The 11,842-nt window shown below is 43.3% G+C and overlaps 1 protein-coding gene across 2 annotated transcripts; it reads right to left on the bottom strand.

Annotated features, from left to right (window-relative positions):
* Window positions 1-328: 328 nt before the first annotated feature.
* Window positions 329-10,668, bottom strand: LOC128968016 (cytochrome P450 2H1-like). 2 transcript variants are annotated; one of them, XM_054382334.1, is made up of 9 exons: window positions 10,495-10,668; window positions 7,908-8,070; window positions 6,876-7,025; window positions 3,557-3,717; window positions 3,010-3,186; window positions 2,492-2,633; window positions 2,012-2,199; window positions 1,493-1,634; window positions 329-1,006 (listed from the first exon to the last, which is right to left on the bottom strand). In XM_054382334.1, exons 1-9 carry the CDS (start codon window positions 10,666-10,668, stop codon window positions 825-827), a joined length of 1,479 nt encoding a protein of 492 aa, XP_054238309.1. In that variant the 3' UTR covers window positions 329-824. The 2 variants fall into 2 exon arrangements, with proteins under 2 accessions (XP_054238309.1, XP_054238310.1); XM_054382335.1 differs by lacking the exon at window positions 3,010-3,186.
* Between the last annotated feature and the right edge of the window lie 1,174 nt (window positions 10,669-11,842).

Here is an 11,842-nt window from a genome sequence, read left to right as displayed (position 1 = left end):
ATCATAAAATATGATGCAAGCTGCTGTTCATCTAGTCAATGGCCCTAGGGAGATTCTGGTATTATTTAATCTCTTCTGTCACAACGGACAGGTCTGTAATGACAGGTGGGGTTCTGGTAGCTCTCGTAGGGTCAATACAGTCTTCTGCTACTGAAAGTGGGGGTTTTATAGGTCAATGGCTATCTCAGTCTTCAAGCCATAATACATTTCATATAAAGGAATGAAATAAGCAGTCAGACATGTACCAGCCTTGGAAGACATTTGGGAGTATAAGCTTTACGGAGGCAGGATTTTCACTAAAAGCTGTTCTTGTAGGATCTCAGAAAAACAACAACTCAGTATACTACTTCTTTATTTTGCAACATAAACTCTCATTTCAATACAGTAGATAGTCATCTTCTGACAGGAAGAAAACCACTGTTTGATGCTTGCCTTTACCAACAGAACACAAACTGAAAATACAGAGGAGGGAGGTACCTCAAACAGAGTCTGTTCCTGCTGAGAGGATCAAGTCATTGGGGACAGCAGCAAGAGAGCTCTTAGAGCACGAGTCTACATTCACTGACATGTCAGTATGTCAGGAGCCAGATAGGAACTTGAGCTAGGTGAGGTAAATGCAGAGGAGAGCCTGTATCATTTTGTACAGGGAGTTGTCTCCTTCCCTGTCCTATTTGCCTACTCTCTCTGAGAGCTGGCTGTGGAGATTATGAAAGCATATAGTATCTATCAAATGATTTGAGAGTTTCAGTCTCAACAGGTTGTGAAGTGGCTGTCGTTCAACCAGAGCTTTCATGAGGTTGGCAGCTGGCAGCTGTCTTCATTGGCTAACGTGGAAGAAAAGAGACCTCATAAGGTCGGGGAATATTTGCAAGAGTGGTGGTTACTGGGGAAATGTCAATGTCCTTGCAATCTACAGCAGATTTCAAAGTGAAGTTCTGCAGGATGGCTGTTAAAAATATGAATATCTCCATCCGGGCCAGACCTTCTCCTGCACAAATGCGTTTTCCTGCAAGCGAGGGAAAAAAAGAGAGAAAAATGGTGAGGTGACTGTAATATTTAACTGGTAACTTATTTTAACCACTGTTCCATCAAAGATCAGATGTCTCAGAATGGACAGGCAGCACTGCAGCATTTTGGGGAAGGAAATGAATGCAACTAGAGGCTGTCTATAATGATGAGAGTGCTCAGTGGGCAAAAGCAGTTTGAAGGCTTCGTTTTCTTGTTTTGCAGCATTTTGATGGTAAGTTTGGGAAGAGAGAAGTTGCTTGAGTGAGTTGCACTTCATACATCTCTTCAAAAACATTTGAGGAGGATTTGTGATTATTGAAAGAGGAAGTCAAATGAAACTCTAGTACAGGGGTTAGAGGTGCCCAGAAGTAACTATCACCTTACTAGACATGACTGTACAGACCGTGGTGAGGGAACCACTAAAATCTTCAGAGAGGTTCTAGGACCAGATAGGCCTAGGATCTGAAATAGAAAGAGGTCTTACCTGCAGAAAATGGCATGAAGTAATCACTCCTTTTAAAGGTACCATCTGCATTCAGGAAATGTCCTGGGTCAAATTTTTCTGGATTTGGAAATTCCTTGTTATCATGTAGGATAGGATGCAGCATAGGGAATATCATAGTGTCCTGAATTAACAAAGAGAGGAGAAGGAGATTAAAATGGAAACTTGCTGCAGCAAAAGTGACAAGAAGTTCTCAGAGCTGAATAGAAGGGTAGTCAACTATAATCAGTTTAAAATGAGCAGTTCACGAATAAAAATATGTACCTTTCGTATGTCAAAGATGTTTTAAAATGAATTGTAATGGTGAGCCTGCTTAGACCATTAATTATTGCTTCCAAATAAATTAGAACTTTGATTGCTTACATTTACATACAAAAAAAAAAAGAATCCTCCTCTCTCTCCCCTCCCCTCCCTTTCCTCCCCTCCCCTCCCCTCCCCCCACAAATAAATAAAATTGAACATAAATAAACAAAACAAAACAAAAGACACAGTGGAACAGACCTTGGGGATAAAATAGCCTCTGAACTTGATGTCTTTGGTCACAGCATGTGGGACATTAATTGGAAGGAAATCAATGAATCTCTGGATTTCATGGACCACAGCATCTGTGTAGGGCATCTGGCTCCGGTCTGCCACGGAGGGACTTCGATCTCGGCCAATCACAGAGTCAATCTCTTTTTGAACTTTCTCTGATGGGAAACAAATAAGTGCTGAATGGACAAATCCCTCCATCTGTTCACCTAAACCTCTCCCCATAAGTACAGCAAAGTTTGCTTTTAGCACACCAGGTATATATGAATGTACTTGGCACTAACATCTCCTTCCTGTGAGTAGAACCAAGACCAATACACATTTCCACACTGCAAATACATGTTTCCTTAGTTAGGAGACCATTGCTACATATGATAGTAACAGGAATTGTCCACAATGATCTCATGATCTATTAAAAAGTTTTCAATTATTTATTTTTGCTGGTCTTACCTACTATCTCTGGGTATTTCTGAAGAATCGTAATTCCATATCTCAGTGTGGTGCTGGTAGTTCCTGTTCCTGCTAAGAACAAGTCGATCGTGGTTCTGCTCAAGGTCTCAGTGGTGAATTCTGAGTGAGCATTTCCTTTCTCCTGGAAGGCAGAATGTTTTGAATGACAAAGCTAAGAAGCTCCAAAAAAAAGCCCCAGAATTTATGATACTTTTATTAAATAATACTATGAATATTAAATAATACGATGAACCTTCTTGAACACGGTAAGAGCATTGAATTACATCAACCAAACTGGTTTTCAGCTTTCCTAGCTTGGGCTAGTGCTGTTAATTCTGTCCTTAAAATACTCATTAAAAAAATGGGGGCGTAAGAATGAAGTTGAGGTGCCAAGAAAATCAAGTTGCCCTCTGTATTTGCAAAGGCCTGCACAATTGTGCCCTGCCACAACTGAGAGGAAGCTGGGATTCAAGCGGTGGTTTTCTTATAACCCAATAAATCTCTTGCCCTTGCATTACCTGTTCCACTTTGTAAAGGAAAGCATCGATAAAATCTCGAGGACAAGTGGGATCCAGGGTTTTCTGGTGTTCTGCTATGATCTCCAAAACAAAGCTATTAACTGTTTCAGTATTTTCTATCAATTTCTGATGAGACCCAGGTAAATAGTCCATGACAGTTGGGAAGAAATTGTAAAGCTGTAAATAGAAAATTGTGGAAAAGCACAATTCTGATTAATGTGGATACAATGAAATGTTCTCCTAAGTGTAACTATGAGATTGGGGCAATTAAATTGGTTTGGATCATTATCCATGATGTAAGTGCCTTTACATTTTTGCTATATTCAGGGATAGAAGTCTATCAACAACATTTGTAGTGATATCCTTTGGCTATACACTGACAGTTCCATAAGGTTAAGAAAAAACAATGGGAATTAGTTATTTGACTGCCCTTGGGATTTCAGAAGATTACTCCAAATTCATGAAAGTCAATAACATGAATAAACGTTCATTAATAAAATAGTTTATTTATTAACAAGATCGTTAACTAAAATAATGCTCTGCATACCTGTGTAGATTTGGAGTTCTGGAGGTTGTTGTTTTCTTCTAGCAAATCAATTAAAGTTAGAAATTTCTTGTCCTCATAGTCAAACCGATCCCCAAAGATGACAGAACAGATGATATTGGAAACAGCATGGACTAGGTAGTTGCCAGGGTTGAAGGGTCGCTCTGCAACAACAAAAAGGGTATTTTTCTTGCAATATTTCAGGCACCTCTGACACTACAAGCTTTACATCTCTTGAGATCTGGGGTTTTGCACTCCCTTGAAAGGATGATGAAGGACTCATCCCATTTATTCCTATCTCTCTAGTTGAAGGGAACTAAAGGGGAAACATAAGTCCCATTTTCAAAAAGGGAAAGGATGACCCAGGGAACTATAGACCGATCAGTCTCTCTTCTGTGCCTGGTGAGGTCATGGAGCAGATCCTCCTGGAGGCACTGCTGAGGCAGAACAATAACGAAGAGGTGATTTAGTACAGTCAGCATGACTTCACCAAGGGCACATCCTGCCTGACAAACCTGGTGGCCTTCTATGACAAGGTCACAACATTAACAGATGAAGGCCAACCAATTGATATCATTTACCTGGACCTGAGCAAAGCCTTTGACACTATCTCATGTGACATCCTGGTCTCCAAGCTGGTGCAGTCTGGGTTTGATGGGTGGACCATTCAGTGGCTTGGCAGCTGCACCCAAAGAGTGTCTGTCAATGGCTCCATGTCCCAGTGGATGCCAGTGACAAGTGGAGTATTTCAGGGATCAGTCCTGGGACCAGTCTTGTTCAACATCTTTGTCAGTGACAGAGGCATTGAGTGCACCCTCAGCAAGTTTGCTGATGACACCAAGCTGTGTGGTGCAGCAGACACACTGGAAGGAAGGGATGGCATCCAGAGGGACCTTGACAGGCTGGAGAGGTGGGCCCATGTCAACCTCATGAGGTTCAACAAGACCAAATACAAGGTCCTGCATCTGGGTCAGGGCAATCCCAAGCACTGATATAGGCTGGGCAGTGACTGGCTTGAGAGCAGTCTTGACGGAAAGGACTTGGGGGTGCTGGTGGATGAGAAGCTCAACCTGAGCCAGCAGTGTGCACTTGCAGCCCAGAAAGCCAATCACAGCCTGGGCTGCATCAAGAGAAGCACAACGAGCAGGCTGAGGGTGGTGATCCTCCCCCTCTAATCCGCTCTGGTGAGACCCCACCTAGAGTACTGCATCTGGTTCTGGAGCTCCTATTACAGGAAAGATATGGATGTGCTGGAATATGTTCAAAGAAGGGCCACAAGGCTGATCACAATGGCTGGAGCACCTCTCCTGTGAGGATAGACTGAGAGAGTTGGGGCTGTTCAGTCTGGAGAAGAGAAGGCTCCAAGGAGACCTTATTGTGGCCTTCCAGTGTCTGAAGGGGGCCTACAAGAAAGCTGGGGAGGGACTCTTTAGGATGTCAGGTAATGATAGGACTAGGGGGAATGGAAAAAAAATAGAAATGGGTAGATTCAGATTGGATGTGAGGAAGAAGTTCTTCACCATGAGGGTGGTGAGACACTGGAACAGGTTGCCCAGGAAGGTGGGGGAAGCCTCATCCCTGGAGGATTTTAAGGCCAGGATGTGTGTAGCTCTGAACAACCTGATCTAGTGTGAGGAGTCCCTGTCCATGGCAGGGGGTTTGGAAGTAGATGATCCTTGAGGTCCCTTCCAACCCTAACAAGTCTATGATTCTAATTTTCCATGTATGAATCTTTTAAGTATCTCTTTTGTCCTGTTCTCAGCAGACCACTGGTCTGAGTGCCTTCGTTCCTCTCCAGCTGACATGTGCCTGTCTGCCTTAGACTGTTTATTAGAAATGGCCTGAAGATTCCCACCCAAACCCAATTCAATCATAAAGACTTTGTCAGAGCCATGCCACTTGGTTATTACACCTGTTTATGAACTGTATTAGCACAGCCTCAGCTGGATAGCCCTCTCCTAATGGACTGAATGACTGTGAGCAAAGCCTACCTTTGATAACACAGCTGCATAAACTTCTAAGCTGCATAAGCTTCTAAGCTTCTACATCATGAGAAAAAAAGCAAGGTTTGACCCAAGAAAGAAATGAAAGGTATCATTCCAGACAGTGATAGAGTGTGTCTCAGGGTTTCAAGAGAAGAAATAATAACACAAAAAGGTATAAAATCCTAAAAGAAAAACAAGGAGTCACAACATGGTAACTTTTCAGCATTGAGGACTAGCCTGTTCCAAGGAGAAATGCCATAAACCCTTCTCTGTCTGACTGATGGCTCTCTGGCCATTGAAGACTCAGCAGATGAATCACCAGAGGTGGGGAGTATATTAATGCTGAGCTTAATAGATAAGAACTCCTAGCTATTTATTTATTGCATTAAGAGTAAGCAATGGCTTTGTACTTTTCAGTTATATGTAGCTTGCTTACAAAACCTTTTAGTACACCATAAAAGATGCCGTAACAAGGTGAACTGAAGATGGAGGCTTGCAGTAAGGCATCATGCTGGTGAAAGGAGGAGAGCAATGCAGGTAAGAGAGAGAGTGTTTCCTCTGGTTTGTTGCAGGAATGCTTATCTATGAAGCCAGACTGAATTTTCTAGTGACTCATGGGAAACAGTGATGCTTCAGCACTATTTTAGATCCATCTTCCCTCCTTGAAGAATAAGCCCACACTGAAGCCTGTGGTCTAGGCTGGTATTGTGCCACTTTCAAGGAAAGTACTTAGAAGTAACATTCTTATACGCTACTAGAAGATGCCTTTATAGGTTGCAACCAAGGGGGTTGCCTTACGCTCTGCCTTCAAAAGCCGCTTATAATCCCTGTTCCCATTGCATGTTGCCACCAATACTGGGAGGTATTATCTAATGTTCATATGCAATGGCCCTAAACCCAACTATCTGTAAATTATTTCTCTGGTCACCCACTTCTTCAGGATCCATCTGCTTCGAGCTGTAGGGGATGAAGCACAGAAGTGCATGCTGCTTTGTTATGCAGCAGTGCTCGGCCCTGTCTCTGTGGTTGAATTGCACCAAAGTCTTAGCTTTGGGGCCAAGACATTTCTTTTGCCACTTACTGTCTTGTTCCTCAAGCAGAACTTGTTAAAGGATGCTTTCCAACACCAGGCTCCTGCATTTATCACTCCTTACAGCCACAGTGCCTTTAACTGACCCACTCCCAGCAGTGATAATTTGCCTGTTGGGTTAGGGAGCAGAAATGACAACCACATGCTCACTTCTTGGGTTGTAGATTTGGTGAAGCAGCCCTATAGCTCTCCTTATCCCATTGCAGATACACAGGGTGCCCTGGCAGGCATGAAGTCCATATCCTACCTTTTGTGTTCCTGATCCTCTCCACCAAAAAACGGGCTTCCTCCTGGATTCGCTCCTCAATGCTCTTCTTCCCCATCCCAAAATCTCGCAGGGTGGTGAGTGTAAACCGCCGGATCTGCTTCCAGGTCTCCCCATTGCTAGTCAAAATACCTGACATAGGAAGGAAAAACAGACTTCTGTGAGAAAAAAGATTTTTTTTTCCCCCTCCTGAATGGGAGTTACACATTAGGTACTCAACATGCAAAGACACAGACACTCCTCTCTGTGGAGTTATACTGCAATTGCTAAATGCCCAAACCCACAACTTCTCTGCAGTTCTGAAGGATTCCAAATCTGATCTATCTGCCACAGCACTTTAAGTAAAACTGAGTTTATTTGCAGTATAAGAAAAACTATGTTAGGATGCAAATAAGATGGTGACACTGGCACTGGATTGATCTTGGCCACAAGCACATGGCCTTTGCACTGACATAACTGCTCAAGTTTTCTGCTATTCACCTTCACAGGGCATATTGTTATTAACACCACCATTAATAATGTACTATAGCACCATGGAATTGGTAGTATTTACCCAGATAAATGCCATGCTAGGAACTGCCCTGGTGTCCTGCTCAGGGACTAATCTTGAATGTGGCCTTTAATGGGGCAGCCTATATTATCTTGCCTTTGTTGTGCTGTGGATTTACCTTTTCCTGGTTCCTTAGCTGTAAGTATATTGTCAATATTTTCACAAAAGGAAGAATGAATATAAGATCTTATGGGCACATTTAATGAAGAAAATTTTAGCCAGGATTTGAAGCATGCTGAAAATAGGCAGTCATTGAAGCCAGCCTAGGACCTTAAACAGTTCTCCAGGGGTCCAATTTACTCAAAGGTTCAAGTAATGAGTTGGGCTTTTGGTCTGTTATTGCTACTTTGTATGCATTAAAATAGTAAATTAAATCCACCGTTCCCTCTGCCCTTGCCCTTTCAGCTGTTCTCCTGAATCACTGAAAGCATCAGCTTTGTATGTTAACATTACAAGAGATGTACCTGTGCCTTGGAGGAGTTTTTTCAGCAGTGGTAGACTGCCTCTTCCACTGAAGTTATCTGCCTGATCAATCAGAGCTTCTTTCACAACATCATAGCCATATAGCACCACAACTTTTTCTGAGCCTAAATGTATGGTGAAGACAGGACCATACTTCTTGCTGAGCTGTAGGAAAGAGGAATACAAAGAGCAATGTGTCTGAATGTTACTCATGTGAAAACAAATTTGTAGCAGAGAGGCCTGAGAGGTGATGTGCCATTGTCCCACCCTTGCTGAGACATTGCATTGATTAACAGCAGTGCAAAGATCTTTTGAACGTGAATTACAGCTAGGGGAAGAAGGAATTGTATAAGAAATAAGGGATGTGACTGGAAACGTTGAGGTTTCAAGTCCAAATCCCAGAAAACAAAATAGTTTCTTTTGAGAGCTGGCCAAAGAGTCCTGCTTTTCTACCAGGAACAGTGAAGAACAACTTACAGTGGCTCAAAAAGCAATTACATACAGTATGGAAGCGACTGCCCAAACTGTTTTTAAGTCTAAAATCTCCTGGGCCACATATCTCTGGAAACTGCACAAGTATACGAGAGGAGAGTCACTGAATCCTTGCACACTAATCATACACTCTTCCCCAGGCATCAGCTCTTTGCTACAGTTATAGGAAGATTCTTGAGCTACTTGGTCCAACCTGAAACACTTCTTCTCATGTTCACCTTTAAAGAGCAAGGTAGATATAGTCCTAGATTTAATTTTTTTTTTCCATAGTGGGAAATGGAATCTCCTAGTGCTCTGAAACAAAGCAGAGTAGCAGAATGCTTGAGGGTGCTCATGATCCTATGTGTTCACAAGCACCAAGGCAAAAAGGGGCTCATGTGGGTATGTGTGCAGACATCTGAACAGGCAACCCAGCTGAACTCCCTCCACCTAACCCCTCCCAGGCCTCGTAACACACAGGGTTCTTTTGACAAGATGAGTGACAACAGTCAGGGAAAGGAATGGATGGCACAATTCACCTCCAAACTGTCCCCTTCACTTCTATCCCTTCACTTGTTACTTCTGCTCACAGGACATCCCACCTACCTTCTAGGGAGCAGAAGCAGCAAAATGGAGAAAGGGCCAGGTTGTGTTGACAGCATGGACACAGGAAGATAGTGAATACTGCAATAGCATTACTGTCTTGGTGGCAAACCCACTGCAAGAACTCGGGGCAAAAAAAGCTTACCAACTTTGGAAAAAGGGGCAGATGAACCAGGAAGCATTTGAAGGTATTGTAAGGTCATGTAGAAAGAGAATTAGAGATGCAAAAGCTCATTTTGAACATAATCTGGCCAGTGACCAGTGGTGTCCCCCAGGGATCAGTACTGGGCCCAGTTCCATTCAACAGCTTTATTGATGATCCGGATCGGGGATCGAGTCAACCGTTAGCTAATTTGCAGATGACACCAAGTTGGGAGGGAGTGTGGATCTCCTGGAGGGTAGGAGGATGCTGCAGAGGGACCTGGACAGGCTGAGTCAGTAGGCTGAGGCCAATGGTATGAGATTCAACAAGGCCAAGTGTAGGGTCTTGCATTTGGGCCACAATAACTCCATGCAGTGCTACAGACTGGGGGATGAGTGGCTGGAGAGCAGCCAGGCTGAGAGCAGCCTGGGAGTGCTGGTTGACAGCAACTGAACATGAGCCAGCAGCGTGCCCAGGTGGCACAGGGGGCCAGTGGCATCCTGGCCTGTATCAGGAAGAGTGTGGCCAGCAGGACTAGGGATGTAATTCTGCCTGTACTTGGCAGTGGTGAGGTCTCACCTTGAGTACTGGGTGCAGTTCTGGGACCCTCACTCCAGGAAGGATATTCAGGTGCTGGAGTGGGTCCAGAGGAGAGCAACGAGACTGGTGAAGGGGCTGGGGGGAAAGTCGTATGAGGAAAGGCTGAGGGAGCTGGAGGTGTTCAGCCTGGAGAAGAGGAGACTCAGAGGGGACCTTATCACTCTCCACAACTACCTAAAAGGAAGTTGCAATCAAGTGGGGGTTGAGCTCTTCTCCCAGGCAACTAGTGACAGGACAAGAGGGCATAGTATGAAGCTGCACTGGAGGAGGTTTAGGTTAGATATTAGGAAGCACTTCCTCAGAGAAAGGCTGATTAGGCTCTGGAGTGGACTGCCCAGGAAGGTAGTAAAGTCACCATCACTGGAGGTCTTTAAGGAAAGACTGGATGTGGCACTTGGTGGCATGGTTTGGCTGATGTCGTGGTATTAGGTCACTGGCTGGATGACCTCAGAGGTCTTTTCCAGCCTCAATAATTCTGTGATTCAAATTGCAGTACTACCATGAGCTCAGCACAGTATTCATCCTTGGTGTGACTACTGCAGATATATAGACTTACACTTGCAATATATAGGCTTAGGTATAGACCTCGATATATAGATTATTGCAATATATAGACTTCAGAAGCATGTATTTCTGAGAAACCTTTTGTTTCTGTTTGAGTCTGACATTTGGTCAATGTAAATTAAGTTTGTGGATTAAGCTCAGAAAATCTAGACTAGACTTAGTTTCATATGCAATGAAGACAACACACGAAAGAAGAGAGAGTGCTTTACCTCCTTCAAGCTTTCAGGTATGTTCCATGGGTTCAGCTGGAGCACGCTTCCAAGAATGGGGAATGCGGTGGGACCCGGAGGCATCTTCCCTTTTTGTGATCTGCTCCATGTGGCAACGAGAAGGCACGAGATGCAGACCAGCAAGAAAATAGTGACCGTTCCCAGAAGCTCCATGGTGGGCTCAGGAAAAGAAGTGTCAGAAGAGCCTGATGTTGGACCTGTAAATCCATGCTTATTTATATGCTGTTATACCAAAGCACATGGATGAGGTTAGCCAATAGTACCTTCCTGTTCCTGATGCGATGTGAGCTTACTTATTAATCTGCTCAAGATAAGAATGAGCAAACTAGGGATGAAGTCCTTGTTTGCATACTGATTATTTTCTTCTCAGGGTTGTGATCTTTTGGATAATCATTCACATGGGACAGAAGGAATCACATTATAATGCTGCCAAAGAAACTCAAAACACAGAAGTATTTAGAGCCTAGCTGCTGTGTATATGCTTAAACTCCTGTTGTTTGCCCTCTTGTGTAGACTGACCTCTGCCAGCCCCTCTAGTATCTGAGTACAGTTGAAGGAAGGTGGATTGGTTGCAAAATGACATCATATGCCAATATTTTTTCATAGGCATTTCATCTTTGTTCCTGGAATGAAATTATGTAATTGTACCCAAGTCACACACACAGATTTTGAAGAATATCCTCAGTTTATCCTAATCTAATATTTTAACCTGACAAACCATAGTGTCTACACCATTTGCATTGTCACAAGTTCTCCCCAGATCACAAATCCCTTCAGCAAGCTGCAATCTCCTTTCTGATGTTTCTTGAAACTTGTTGAATATTCCTATGAAAGGTAAAGGCATCCTGAACAGAGCTTAACAGAATAATTTGTTTAATTTATATTATTTAATACAATGTAAAAAATTAAATATCATGCTTCCCGCTCCCCTTCCCCATAGGAATCCAGAACCCTACTAACTGAGAACTATGTGCATTCTCTAGCAGAGAAGTAGAGTAGAACAGTGATTCAGTCACTTGAGACTGAAGAGCTGACCCCAGAACTCTGTTGCCAAGTCTTGTCTGTACATCACATGTAGTGTCTGTAAGGTGCTAGTGATCCTACAGCCCCTTGGATCTAATATGCCTCTCCTGCCACTCCTTCACTCCCCATTCAGTCCCAATTACAAGGCATGACATTAGGCTGTGTATTTCCTTTTTATGTGACTTTATGTAAGGAGATACTGATCCTGCCTTGGGCTGTGTTTCAACACAGTAACTATAGCAAGATTACTGGGGCAAATCAGGGAAGCTTGCCATAATAATGTTTTCATAATCGTAACTACAAC

Source organism: Indicator indicator, chromosome 7, assembly GCF_027791375.1.
Source record: "Indicator indicator isolate 239-I01 chromosome 7, UM_Iind_1.1, whole genome shotgun sequence".
Classification (NCBI taxonomy): domain Eukaryota; kingdom Metazoa; phylum Chordata; class Aves; order Piciformes; family Indicatoridae; genus Indicator; species Indicator indicator.
The sequence above is the reverse complement of the archived record's forward strand: the minus strand, read 5'-3'. Positions and strand labels throughout refer to the sequence as shown.

What these genes read in the sequence shown, in the direction of transcription:
- LOC128968016 (XM_054382334.1), bottom strand. Translation starts at nt 10,668, where the DNA reads ATGGAGCTTCTGGGAACGGTCACTATTTTCTTGCTGGTCTGCATCTCG. An exon ending in GAGGATCAGGAACACAAAAG is followed by an intron (nt 3,718 to 6,875) that starts GTAGGATATGGA and finishes TTGTTGTTGCAG; the next exon opens with AGCGACCCTTCAACCCTGGC. An exon ending in CTTCATGCCATTTTCTGCAG is followed by an intron (nt 1,007 to 1,492) that starts GTAAGACCTCTT and finishes CCTCGCTTGCAG; the next exon opens with GAAAACGCATTTGTGCAGGA.